Raw genomic sequence first — 14,485 nt, forward strand, 5'->3', positions numbered from 1 at the left:
GTGTGTGTGTCTAGTGATCAGTGATATCTGTACTGGAGGTGTGTGTCTAGTGATCAGTGATATCTGTACAGGAGGTGTGTGTCTAGTGATCAGTGGTATCTGTACGGGAGGTGTGTGTGTCTAGTGATCAGTGATATCTGTACAGGAGGTGTGTGTCTAGTGATCAGTGATATCTGTACAGGAGGTGTGTGTCTAGTGAATAGTGATATCTGTACAGGAGGTGTGTGTTCTAGTGATCAGTGATATCTGTACAGGAGGTGTGTGTGTCTAGTGATCAGTGATATCTGTACAGGAGGTGTGTGTGTCTAGTGATCAGTGATATCTGTACAGGAGGTGTGTGTCTAGTGATCAGTGATATCTGTACAAGAGGTGTGTGTGTGTGTGTGTGTTCTAGTGATCAGTGGTATCTGTACGGGAGGTGTGTGTGTCTAGTGATCAGTGATATCTGTACAGGAGGTGTGTGTCTAGTGATCAGTGATATCTGTAGAGGAGGTGTGTGTCTAGTGAATAGTGATATCTGTACAGGAGGTGTGTGTTCTAGTGATCAGTGATATCTGTACAGGAGGTGTGTGTGTCTAGTGATCAGTGATATCTGTACAGGAGGTGTGTGTGTCTAGTGATCAGTGATATCTGTACAGGAGGTGTGTGTGTCTAGTGATCAGTGATATCTGTACAGGAGGTGTGTGTGTCTAGTGATCGGTGATATCTGTACAGGAGGTGTGTGTGTCTAGTGATCAGTGATATCTGTACAGGAGGTGTGTGTCTAGTGATCAGTGATATCTGTACAGGAGGTGTGTGTGTCTAGTGATCATTGATATCTGTACAGGAGGTGTGTGTGTCTAGTGATCAGTGATATCTTTACAGGAGGAGTGTGTGTTCTAGTGATGAGTAAAATCAGGAAATGTGTGTGATTGAATGTGTAACATATGTAGGTGAAGTGGAATGTTTAAAATATTTATAATTATGTTAATTGCTTCTTTTATTAGATACCTGGACGGGAAACCTTTGGAAGGTGCGGCTTATGTGCTCTTTTCCATGAAGAGAGAAGACAAGAGGAAAAGTTTACCAGACGCCCTACGAAGAATTGCGGTATATAAATGAGCTAATTTTTAATAAGTTAGAAGCTAATCATGCAATAGTGCTATTAAAATATTATCTCTTCAGGGTCTTCCCGTTCCTCTAATGGTCCTCTTGTTCCAGGCCTGTCACCCCTTTTGCATGTGTTGAGCCAACTGGTTGAATAGAGCTTCGGAGATCCTCAGAGGTCTTCAGAAGCACTCACGTTCCCAAGTGCTTCTGAAGATGAGCTGCTCTGTACTGTGCATGGGTGAGCGTGCTATCGTACATGCTCAGTATGGCGCGCTGTCTTTGGAAGCACTATGGGAGTCGGGAAACAAGTGTTTCCAAAGCCTCCGGGTTCCCTGAGGTGGCAAATTTGAACTGGAGAAAGCTGTGGGAGGAAGGGAACTGGAAGACTCTATAGCAGGGATGTCCAACTCCAGTCCTCAAGGGCAGAGGTCTTCACAAATTAACTGATGGGACTGAATCAGGAAAGGTGTGGGTCATCAAGTAGAACGCATCTCTCCATTTCTCAATCTATCCTCCTAAACATTGGCATGGATGTGGACCTCAACGACTGGTTTTGAATGCCCCTACTCCATAGAATCCAAAGCCTCCCCTCCCCATAGACAAGTATCTCACTCTTTTATTTCACTACAGATTTGCTTTACTTATTTAATGACTCTTTAAAGAGTAACTGTCAGGCTGCAGAAGCTAATTTAAACCTCTATTCTCCTGTGTTAAACAGTTTAGAAGGAAGCCCAAAAGCAATTAGTGAAGATAAAAATCTCAGTTACCTTTGATGTGTGCTTATCAGCAAGTCTGTTATTCTTAAGAAGACGCAAGCCGCATACCATACTGCAAAGCATTCTGGGGCTCTCCCCTCGGCTGCTAATGAGACGTTACAGCAGCTTGTAATCGCGTAGCACTGATAAATCTCGGGCAGAGTACACTGCAGGAGTCAGCTATTGTTCCTAGCCACATGGCTCATTAATATTCACTGCACACTGTGTTATTTAGTACAAGCTTATCTGTGATCAGGAAGCAGGCAGGACATGAGGACACATTTGACAGAAAAACATGGAGCCTGCCATGAGCTGTCAGGAGCATCTATCTCTGCATATACTATATACAAATTCTGTGAAATCCAAACGTGGACAGTGAAATGCATATGTAATGTAAGTACAGCCAATCTTTAGCTACTGATATATGTGTTTATTTTCTCTGAGACCTTATACCTAACAGCTCCTCTTTAAGTTTGTGATTATATAATGGATTTTCAAGAGATACACATTTTTGTGAACATTACTTTGTACTTACTTGAAAATAAGTTTTTGCATGCCCATACACTTTTTACAAATATTTTTGACCGGGCAAAATAAATACAGGGGCTGGGGGAAGCACCAGGTAAGTAGATCTCATTTTTGATACATTGCCTGAGGTTTCCTTTAAGTGCACCTGTGCACCAGTAACGTGTTTTATAACATGCTAAACTGATTATACAAATTGCTGTCAGTAAATACGACTGTCTCCTGGTCCATTTTCAGATATCAGATGGAAAAGGTGATGTTTCTCTGCAAAGAAGAGACTTAGTGAAGTACTTCAAGCAGGAGACGGACATGCTGGAGTGGAAGTTGTGTGTGTCTGCCACGATTATCACTGACTCCGGTAAGAGCCGGGATGAGTAACTACGTTCCTGTAAAATGCCATATCTCTGTGCAGGGACGTAGCTACTATGTCCCTTCCTGCCGGGCATTCCCGAAACCCCTCCCCCTGCACTCATTACCGCCGATCGGTAGCCGCTAGATCAATGAATGGGAACATAGTTCCCAATTATTGATCTAAGTCCCCGTGTGAATGACCACAGCCGTCTATTAAGACGGCTCCGCCATTCACAAATCCCGTCCACACATCGCTTCCTGTATACGTACTAATAATACTATGCAAAGTGAACAGCGAGGACATCTTGTGGCCAAAAAGTAAAATTGCATCTCCTTTTATTTTTTTTAATTTTTTTTATTAAGAACATAACTTTACCTTATTTTTACATTTAAAATTGACCCCTGACCTCCCACACTCCCTATTAGCTACCAATTTTTCCTTTTTTTTTTTTTATAAAAAAAAAAATTACTAATAAAAAAAAATAATACATAAGTAGTTACCATAGGGACTGAACTTTTTTAATATGTATGTAAAGAGGGTATATAACTGTTACTTTTTAAATTATGGGCTTGTAATTAGGGGTGGAAGCAAAGCTGAAAAAATGCACCTTTATTTCCAATGAAAATATTGGCGACATACATTGTACTAGGGAAAAATTTTAAACGTTGCAATAACCGGGACAAATGGGCAAATAAAATGTGTGGGTTTTAATAATGGTAGCGTGTATTATTTTAAAACTATAATAGCCGAATATTTAGGAATAATAATTTTTTCAAAATTTTTCTTATTATTCCCATTAAAACGCAGTTAGAATAAAATAATTCTTAGCAAAAAGTACCCCTCAAAGAAAACGAGATATATATTATTTTGTTGTGATAAGTAGTAATAAAGTTATAGGCAAATGAATGAAAGGAGCGCTGACAGGTGAAAATTGTTCTGTTTTTTTAAGGGGAAAAACCCTTTGAGGTGAAGTGGTTAACGGAGAATGCTGAGATGTGTTGTTGAGTTGGGAATTGGATAGAAAGGACATTTTTAATGTATACCTTTTGAGAAATGTTTATTTTCATCACCATTGTCTCTTGCCTCATTTGCTGGTTTGGCTATTTTAGTGAATCGGGAGACAACCAGATAGTGCACTAAGATAGTGTTGTCTTCAAAGGGGCAGTGTAGCGAACTGGGAGCATTTAAGATAGTGAAATTATTTGCACCTCTTCCAAGAATCTAGCATGTGTACAGTGGCCTTGATACGTTAATAAAAAATCTGGAATATTGGTTCATCTCATCTGGGCAAAGGTCAAGGCCATTGTTTTCCTTTCTACCACTCCCTCTCTGACTTGCTGCACCATCGTCCCATCACCCCCGTCATAGCAACATAATTTGTCACCCTGCAGACTAGCAACACATCTGTACAACACTATCACCTCAGGGATTTAGGTACTAGCGACACGTCTGTACAGCACAATCGCCTGAAGGATTTAGTACAATGATCAGACCTCCCGGTTGACCTGCATGTCCCAAAATTAGGGTCCTCCGTCCCAGGCACGAATATGTTCCAACCAATCTCGAGGGGGACATCTGGATGTCCCAGGTGGACCCCCAAATGTTCCAGGTGGTCCACAAATGGTCAGCCACCAGGTTGTATGGCTGCACAATTGGCTCCTGTGCTTGCCTCCTGAAAACATTGGCCCTCTCACAAGTCAGAGGCATACTGTAGTTGGTGGGGACAAGGGGCCAGTCTGACTACCCATCTTTCTTCTTTTGTGTCCCCCACTTAGCTTTTTCTGGGCAGAGTACTTAACCACTTTCTGACTGCCTAATGCCGATAGGTGTCGAGAAGGTGGCAGCCCCAGGACCGCCTGACGCCGATTGGCGTCCAGTTCTGGGGCGAGGTTTTATAGGGGATTGCACATGCTGATTCATCCCCGCTTAACCACCCTGGTGGTATTGACGAGCTCAGCTCGTCCAGGAAAAACTTGCTGAAAGCGGTATTGACGAGCTGAGCTCGTCAATACTGCCAGGGAGATTTATTGTTTCTCTGCCCCGCCGGCTGCACTTTTCCCTCATCAGAGGGATTCCCCAGGATGGCTGGATGCCTGTCAGCACGCTGTGGGTAGCGATCTGTGCTACCCACAGCGTGCAGAACTAGCATCCAGCCACCCTGGGGAATCCCTGTGCAGCCATCGGAGCAGAGAATGTGCTCAGCAGCATGCGGGATTCCCCTTCTGTGCTGCGGGTGGCTGGTGCGGGGATCCCCTCTGTGGGGGGGGGGGGTCCCCTGCTGTGCTGCGGGTGGCTGGTGCGGGGATCCCCTCTGTGCGGGGGGAGGGTGTCCCCTTCTGTGCTGGCTGGTAGTGGCCGGTACCGGCGGGGATCCTCTCTGTGGGGAGGGGGGGGGGGGCATCCCCGTAATTTGCGTGCGGGTGACCCTGTAGTGTGTGTGGGGGGGGGGGGCGGGTATCCCCCCTATGGGGCGAGTCTTGGCCGGTCGGGGACACCCCCTTCTGTGCGGGGGGGGGGAGGTGGGTGTCCCCTTCTATGAGAGCTGTGGGTGGCCTTTCCCTCCTCCCTCTCTGTCCCCCGTGCCCTCCTCACCCCCGATCCTGTGTCCCCCCCCATCCCGTGTCTCCCCCCTGTCAGTCAAAAGCCCTGCTTTACTCACCTGAGGGCTTTCTCCTGCGCTGGCCGAGATGCACACCCTCCATCTCCATCGCCGAAGTCCCGGTCTCTGTAATTACAGTACGCGGCTTGGTGACGTCACCAAGCCGCGTACAGTAATTACAGAGAACACGAGACTTCGCGATGGAGGAGGAAGTGCGCCGCTTCCGCCGCAGGAGCAAGCCCTCAGGTGAGTAGATCAGGGCTTCTGACGGGGGAGACACGGGATTGGGGGGGGGGGGGGGGGCACGGGGGATCGGAAGGGATGGGGGGAAGAGGAGGGAGAGGCCACCCACAGCCCTCATAGATGGGGACACCCACCTCCCCCCACAACAGAAGGGGGTGTCCCCGACAGACCATGACTAGCCCCCATAGAAGGGGATATCCCCCACACACACAGAAGGGCCACCCAGCCACCTGCACGCACAGTATGGGGATCCCCCCCCCCCCCCCCCACAGAGGGGATCCCCACCGGCCACTACCAGCCAGCACAGAAGGGGAGCCCCCCCACAGAAGGGACACCCGGCCAGAGTCAGGGGGCAATGGGGGGGGGGTGGGGGGGCAGAGGCACCCGCAAACCTGGCTCCCTATACATATGACTCCCTACACCTTGCTGCACATCTGGCTAACTATACATCTGGCTAACTATACCTGGCTATACATCTGGCTAACTATACCTGGCTATACATCTGGCTAACTATACCTGGCTATACATCTGGGTCTTATACTCACCATTGGCATGCTGATCCCTCGTCGCGTACCTCTGATAGCTTCCCCGGTGCCTTCTTCCATGTCCCTTGGCGGATTTTGCTTCTCCCTTGGAGATCACATGTCCCCCGTCGATCGGCGTTGATGGAACCAGTGTCACACAGCATCATCAAAATCTCGCAGCAAACACTTTTTTTTTTAAATTTAATTCAATACAATAACCTGTATTGAATTCAATACAAAAAAAAAAGATTGCAAAAAAAAAAATTGGTTGAAAATTATGGGAAATTAATTGAACCACTTTTTGCACGGAAATCCTGGGGAAATAGAACGCCAGGGTGGCTACGTGACTGAGCTCCGCTCCATCAGCAGTTTGCCAACGGCGATCGCCACTAGCAAACATTGTACAGTGCTGTGCTCTACTGCAGTGCTGTGCTGAGGGCAGCCGTGTCACTCGGCTGTAGTGTTGATCAAGCACCCAGATATTCGGGCTCGGGTCGGCATGGTCCAGATGTTCGGTATATTCGGCCGAACACCGAGCCTAATGAAAGTCAATGGGGACCCGAACATGCCTGCTGGAGGGGACACAGCATGAAGGGAAAGCCATGGCCACAGTCGGCGGGGTGGTCCCCCGCTGCCTCCTGTAATCAGGAAGTTGCGTCAGACGCTAGAGCGAGGAGTGTCCGTGGTGGAACGCACGGAAGGTATGTATCAGCCCGCCGCTGCCCACACACACTATTTTAAGCTGGAGGGGAGAGCCCTGAGGTGAGGGAGAGGGGGGACCATCCCCCTCCCCGCCGACTGTGGCCATGCCTTTCCCTTCATGCTGCGTCCCCTCCAGCCCCCCAAAACGGGCCCGTGCGGGCCCCCGAACAGAGCGGCCGAGCACCATGCGGTGCTCGGCTGAGCTCGAGCCGAACCCGAACACCCCGATATTCGGGGAATAACGAACAGTGGGGAACACTGTTCGCTCAACACTACTCGGCTGTCCCCTGGAGAGGCTTCGATTGCGATCCCCTCTCATAAGCTGATGTCTATGTTTGAATGTTTGGATGTTTGTTACTCGATCACGCAAAAATGGCTGAACAGATTTGAATGAAATTTGGCACACACATAGTACATAACCTGGAATAAAGTATAGGATACTTTTTATTCTCATAACCAAAAAGTGGGCGGAGACAAATACAAATTTCCTTGGGAAAGTTTAAACGGCAGCCATTCTTACACTGTTAATGGCAGGGTTCTCAAATTTTGCATAGTTGGTCACTGGGTCACTGGGATTAATATTCAGAAAAGTGGGTGGAGCTTACAAAAGCCAATTAAAAATCACCTATTGATTTTGAAGGGGTATATTTAATTGCTGCCATTCTTGTACTGTTAATGGCACAAGCCTCAAACCTGGTACAGTTGGTCATTTGGTGACTGAGGTTACAATTTTGAAAAGGGGTGGAGCCACAGCCAATCAGATTTGTTCCATTTCAATGCAAATTATTGATGCGAAAGACCGCAAAGCTCACGAACTTGGTCACTGAGTAATTTAGTAATTGTGTGTTATGGTTAGAAAAAGTGGGCGCAGCCAAAACCAGTTAAATACATACCCGGGCAATGCCGGGTCATCAGTGGGCGGAGACAAATACAAATTTTACTAGGAAAATGTAAACTGCAGCCTTTCTTACACTGTTAATGGTAGAGTTCTCAAACTTTGCACACTTGGTCACTGGATGACTGGGATTAATATTCAGAAAAGTGGGTGGAGCTTACAAAAGCAAATCAAAATTCACCTACTGATTTTCAAGGGGAATCCTACTAATATTATAAATGGGAAAGCTCGGATGTTTGGATGTTTGTTACTCGATCACGCAAAAATGGCTGAACGGATTGGAATGAAATTTGGCACACACATAATAATAGCAGTATTTGTATAGCGCCTTTCTCCTGTCAGACTCAAAGCGCTTGTGAGGCAGGCTCTAGAGTGCACTCAGTAGGCAGTACTAGTAGTGTTAAGGAGACTTGCCCAAGAAACTCCTTACTGATATAGGTGCAGGCTTACTGAACAGGCAGAGCCGAAATTTGAACCCAGGTCTCCTGTGTCAGAGGCAGAGCCCTTAACCATTACACTATCCAGCCACATAGTACAATACCTGGAATAAAGTATAGGATACTTTTTATTTCCATAACCAAAAAGTGGGCGGAGTCTACAAAAGCCAATAAAAAATTACCTATTGATTTTCAAGGGGAATATTTACATTGCTGCCATTCTTGCACTGTTAATGGCACAAGCCTCAAACCTGGTACAGTTGATCATTGGGTGACTGGGGTTTACATTTATAAAAGGGGGTGGAGCCACAAACAGCCAATATGATTTGTTTCATTTTAATGCAGGTTATCGATGCCAAAGACCGCAAAGCTCACAAACTTGGTCATCATTGAGTAGTTGATTAATTGTGTGTTAGGGTTAGGAAAAGTGGCTCCCAGCTGCTCCAGCCAACACCTGCCAAATACATAATCGGGCAATGCCGGGTCATCAGTAGGCGGAGACAAATGCAAATTTCACTGAGAAAATGTAAACTGCAGCAATTCTTACACTGTTAATGGCAGGGTTCTCAAACTTTGCACAATTGGTCACTGGGTGACTGGGATTAATATTTAGAAAAGTGGGTGGAGCCTACAAAAGCCAATGAAAATTCACCTATTGATTTTCAAGGGGAATATTTAATTGTTGCCATTCTTGCACTGTTAATGGCACAAGCTACTTGCACTGTTAATCACCTGTACCTGGTACAGATGGCCATTGGGAGATTGGGGTTCAGATTTGGAAAAGGGGTGGAGCCAAATACAATCAGATTTATTTTATTTCAATGCAAATTATTGATGCCAAAGACCGCAAAGCTCACAAACTTGGTCATTAGGTAATTGAGTAATTGTGTATTAGGGTTAGGAAAACTGGGCGGAGCCAACACCAGTTAAATACATACCCGGGCAACGCTGGGCGTCCAGCTAGTCTATAATATATTCCTCCTCTTCCATTTATTTCCCTGGCTGGCTGCTTATCAGAAACACCCTCTGATTACTTGTGTTTACAAGCAAGGCTGAGGTGACTCAGTGATTGGATGTGTAAATAAAAAAAGTCAGTGCAGTTGTTAGTATACACCTCAGTGGGAGTGTCTGAAGACTCTTGGAGGAGGGCAGCTAATGAATACACAACGAGCAAGAGAAGGGATGGGGGAAAACAAGAGACAGGGAGGATATGATGTCAACATTAGATTGGCAAGATGGCCCCTGCCTAGAATAGGATTTTCTGCTTTTCCTTTATAAAATTCACAGGAATCATTACGTGGATAGCACAATACATCTGTTATGTAAGTAGAAGTAGTATGTGTTTTTTATTTCTAGGTTAGCATGGGTGTCGCTTGTTCTTTAAAGTTGCAGAGCACTAAATTGTAAAAAAATAGCCTGTTCATGGGGAAAGGGGTGGGAGGAGCCTGTGGTCCTTAAGTGGTGAAAACCATAGACTAAATAAAAAAATGATTTATATGTATCTGTGGCTTTCTCCAGCCCCCTTCAGGCCGATGGCTCCCTCACCATCCTCCCAGGCCGCCTCGATCCTCCACTAGCCGGCCCGGTAATTACTGTAGTCTCCGCCTACAGTGCATGCTACTGCACAGGCACAGAACGATCCTGGTGTGACTAGAGCACAATTGGGGCACGTGTGGCTGGATTGGGTATGGCCTGAGTCAAGCCGCCTAAAGAATTTACCGAACCGGGTAGTAGAGGATCGAGGCAGCCCAGGAGAACTGCAAGTGAGCCAACAGCCTGAAGAGGGCTGGAGGAAGCCCCAGGTACATATCATTTTTTTTTCTCGTCTCAGACACACTTGTCATATTTGGTCTTGTGGCCGCGCTCCTGTCCATGTACAAGCACTGTTATACTGCACATGAGTGAGTACAGTCAGGGGCAGGCCGCCCATGACGCCAGGTGACGCTGCTTCCTCAGGCGGCGCATCCCGATTGCCCCAGGCCTCAAAGTGCAGGAAGCCCCACTGCCGTAAGCAGGAGGGGGTAGCAGCACAGGAAGAAGGAGCAGCGGGCACATCGGCGGGTAGGGGAGGACAGACCCCCCCCCCCCCCCCCCTCACCTGGGTCTCCTCTTTCCACACTCCACCCTCCAGATATTAGATCAGCGGCAGGCGCAGCGGGGGGGGGGGGATAACTTACCACTTCCACATTCCAGACATCGGAGTGCTGCGTGCCACAGGTTTCCTCCTTGAATGCCGCTCACTGTACTTCCTGATTAGCGGAAGCGCAGTGAGCGGCATTGAAGGCGGAGAAGACCTGTGGAACACAGCACTCTGACGCCTGGAACAAGCAAGTGGTGTCATTCCCCTCTCGCTGCACCTGCCACCGATCTAATATCTGGATGGGGGAGCGTGGTAGGAGCGGACCCAGGTGAAGGAGGGGGGAATCTGTCCCCCCTCCCCACCGCTGTGCCAACTTCTCCTCCTTCCAAGCTACCTATACTGGGTTCAACTATACTATCTATACTGGGGTAATTATACTAGCTACCTATACTAAGGCAACTATACTGCCTAAACTGGGGGCAACTATACTAGCTACCTATACTGGGGCAACTATACTGGGGCAACTATACTACGTGTACTGGAAACTATAGTATCTACCTATACTAGGGGCAACTATACTAGCTACTTATATTGGGGAAACCATACTACCTGTACTGGGGGCAATTGTACTAGCTACCTATACTGGGACAACAGTACTATCTATACTGGGGGCAACTGTACTAGCTACCTGTACTGGGGCAACTATACTACCTATACTGGGGTAACAATAGTAACTACCTATACTGGGGCAACTATACTAGCTACCTATACTGGGACAACTATACTACCCATCATAGGCAGCTACAGGTGCCACTTAGCATTAAGTAGCCAGAGCTATTCTCAGTATTACGTTGCTAGAGGTGCCCCCAAATATTAGGAGGCTAGAGGAACCTCAGTATTAAGTAGCTAGTGGTACCACCCGACTGAAGGGAGCTCTCGTCAGTGAAATGCCGAGAGCTGAGTGAATAACCTCTCATTTACACTCTCATCAGGACTCTGCATAGAAAAAGAAGGGAGTTAGGCAGTCGGGGAGGGAAGTGAGCTGCCTTTTCATCATCAGGCGCCTGTAGGCATGTGCCTACAGTGCCTTATGAGTGTGAAGGAAACGGAAATGCATCCTGTCTAATAAAACTCCAGGTATGTGCGTCCATGTGTGCTGCTGTACTGCGCATGGCAAGTGCGGGGCTGCAGCTGTGCATGGGCAGTATGGCAGAAAGGGAAAGGGTTTAAAAGACAGGAACCACCTAGTGCTGTGTTAATGAAACGAGCCTAATGGCTAGTAATAATAATGTTCTGCTGTTGTGGGTGTTCTTTTTGGTGCTTTACTTGTATTTGTTGTCATTATGTAATATTTGCCCTTTCATCATCTGCAGGCAGCGATATGGTGGAAACTGAGCTGAACGATATTCCCATAGTGACATCTCCATACAAGATCCTGTTCACCAAGACCTCGAAATTCTTCAAACCCGGAATGCCTTTTGATCTCATGGTAAGACAGCGTGTGGGGTATTAACGTTTCCTAGCAGAAGGGGGGGGGTGTATACAGATTTGGTGGCATAGTAGATGGCATTGTCACCTTGGAGCACTAGGGTCCCCGAGTCAGAGCACTATCTACAGGCAGGTTGTATGTACTCCCCATGTTTGCATGGGTTTCTTCCTACATGTCAAAATGAATCGGGTAAATACGGCGCGTGAGCATCACCGCTAAAAATGGTGCCACCGATAGTAAAAGCCGCAATTAGCGCCAATGGGGTCAATTCATAAAAGGCTCGGCGGTAAATAATCTGGTCAGGAAAATACCGCATTCGGTGTTTTAGACTTTTGTGTGATAATTCATTAACATTTTAACAGGTGCTGTAGAACTGCGGTAAATTACCGAAGCCCATTGACAACAAGCTTTGCGGTAACAGGTCATTACAAGCTGTTCCGTGCAGTGAGGGCATTGCGAGGCATCCCGACATCCCTTCAGATGTACATGTTTTGTTATAATGCCTCTGCTTGCTCTGATTCTGCTCTGAATCTGTCTATTAGTTTTTCTTATTATTCTATTTAATTGCCACAGCTTAGATTAACTTCCAAGAAACTTTATACATGCCATGCTTAGGTGATTTTCCCCACTACCTTCTAACAGGAACCCAAGAGCAGTGTTGCACAAATCCGATCCAGGAGATACCCGGATAGTAACTATCCAGATATCTCCCAGTAAAGCTGTGCGGGGGGGGGGGGGGGGGGGGGTCAAGCTTACCTGTCTGACGTCTTCGTAGGTATGTCCCTCGGCGCCTCCCACGATGCGCTCTATGCGCGTCACATGATTACAAACACTTCCTCTTTCAATCCGGAAGGAGGAAGTGTTTGTACTCATGTGACCGCCGTGTGGAGCGCATCGTGGGAGGCGCCGAGGGTCATACCTAAGAAGACGTCGGACAGGTAAGCTTGACCCCCCGCACAGCTTTACTGGGAGATATCCGGATATCTACTATCCGGATGTCTCCTGGATCGGATTTGAGCAAGCCTGCCCAACAGGTTAAAACAGACACACAGCCTAAGGTATTTAGGTGATGCCTGGCTTGTTCCTATATCACTCTGCTGCTGCCTGCGGGGTTTAAAAGCTTTTCCTGCCGGCGGAGGCTGCAGGTCATATCAGATTAAAACATTCAGACTTGTCGGAGAACAGGGGCTGTTATTGGCTCCCTGCTGCTGTCAGTCATAGCTATCACTGCTTCTGTGAATCACAGCTCCAGCACAGAATCACACAGACTTTGCATAGTTAAAGTGAACCTCCAGACTACAAATCTACTCAGCAGCACTGAAAAGGCTTGGTGTTTCTTTACCAGTTTCACAGCATCAGAACTTTGTTTCTCTTATACAAGCTTCATTTTTAGCTGCACAGAAGAAAACTGCCCGGGCATTTTTCCCCTGATGCTGTGCAAAGCATGATGGGATTTCTGATGTTGTTGTTCTCCTTCTGCTATTTTGGTGCACTTTTTTATTTTTACATATTGAATTAGACATTTGAAGCCTAGCGCGCGCAGCTGGGAGGGATTATCAGGACAAAGAACAGTTGGAACTGTGTCTTATGCTCCTTGTCACCTCCTTTCAACCAAAAAGATGGCTGCCCCCATGACAAAGATGGCAGCCCCCATGAATCACAAACATTTGCCTGTTCTTTTAAAACAGGGTGGGTAAGAGATTATATTACCTATCTATTCTAATTAACATAGCTAATGTAACTTAATGACAGTATGTTTGTTTAGGCTGAAGTTCCCCTTTAAGAACACACCAGAGGTGCCGGTAATTACCTTCGGTATTAACGCTTTTTCTAGTTTTCATGATTTGACATTTGCTGACATTTACTGACATGTGTTTAGGTATTTACTGCACAAGTCAGTAATTTCCTTCACTGCTCGGGAATTTCAGCTTTTCATGCGGGAACTGCTTTTATGAATTGACACTTTCCTAAGTGCTCGGTAAAATCAGCTGTTTTCTGCATTACTGAATGCCGTAATGCCTTATGAATCAAGGCCAATAAACAGTAATTATGGCACCAGATAAATTAATTGCCGTTAATAGCTGCTTTTACTATTACCACCTATGGCAGCAGTGGAGTGAATTAGGAAGTTAGTTAAGACCTGGGTGGATAAAAATCTATGATTTAATTAAAAAAAAAAACACATTTTTTTTAAATAAAATGCTTTTTGAGGAAAATATATTACCATTACCATCCAAAGGTTATTTCATCATGAAATAAAGATTCGTTTTCTGATTGTTTGATTGAGTGGAATAGATCTGCACAAGAAGAAAGTGAAACTAAGTGTGAGGGGCAAGCAGACAAGCAGTACTGGGGATAAAAAAAAAAAAAACTAATATGAAAGGATGTTGTTCTAAAAATCTTCAGCTACTTGCATTTTAAAGTTATACCAGCAAGAATTAGTTTTGTTATACCAGCAAGAATTAATCAAAACTATGATTTAAGTTAAGCCTTACTGACTAGAGATTTAAATTGTGAATTAAATCAGTTCAAAGGAAATCAAATCCACTGGGGGAGGGGGAGGGGGGGGGGGGTAATGGTTAAGGTTAGGAAGTTAGAAGGGTTGATTACGGTTATTATTATTAAATTTTTTTTTTATATAGCGCCAACATATTCTGCAGCGCTTTACAAAGCACAATAAGACGACAAGGGGAACATAGATACAACTAAAAAATGTACAGCAGAGTCCCAAGCAGCACCAATATTGTGACAAAAACAGTAAACATTAGGAGGATGACCCTGCCCTTGCGAGCTTA

At 46.1% G+C, this 14,485-nt stretch overlaps 1 protein-coding gene across 1 annotated transcript in view; it reads left to right on the forward strand.

Annotated features, from left to right (window-relative positions):
- LOC137562606 (A.superbus venom factor 1-like) overlaps nt 1–14,485 on the forward strand; it is a 335,432-nt gene that overhangs the window by 111,695 nt on the left and 209,252 nt on the right. The window contains exons 8-10 of the mRNA XM_068274110.1: nt 987–1,089; nt 2,607–2,727; nt 11,575–11,690. Coding sequence (XP_068130211.1) covers nt 987–1,089; nt 2,607–2,727; nt 11,575–11,690 — 340 coding nt within the window. The remainder of the gene's footprint in view (nt 1–986; nt 1,090–2,606; nt 2,728–11,574; nt 11,691–14,485) is intronic.

The sequence above is a fragment of the Hyperolius riggenbachi genome, chromosome 3 (assembly GCF_040937935.1).
Source record: "Hyperolius riggenbachi isolate aHypRig1 chromosome 3, aHypRig1.pri, whole genome shotgun sequence".
In the NCBI taxonomy this organism is placed as follows: domain Eukaryota; kingdom Metazoa; phylum Chordata; class Amphibia; order Anura; family Hyperoliidae; genus Hyperolius; species Hyperolius riggenbachi.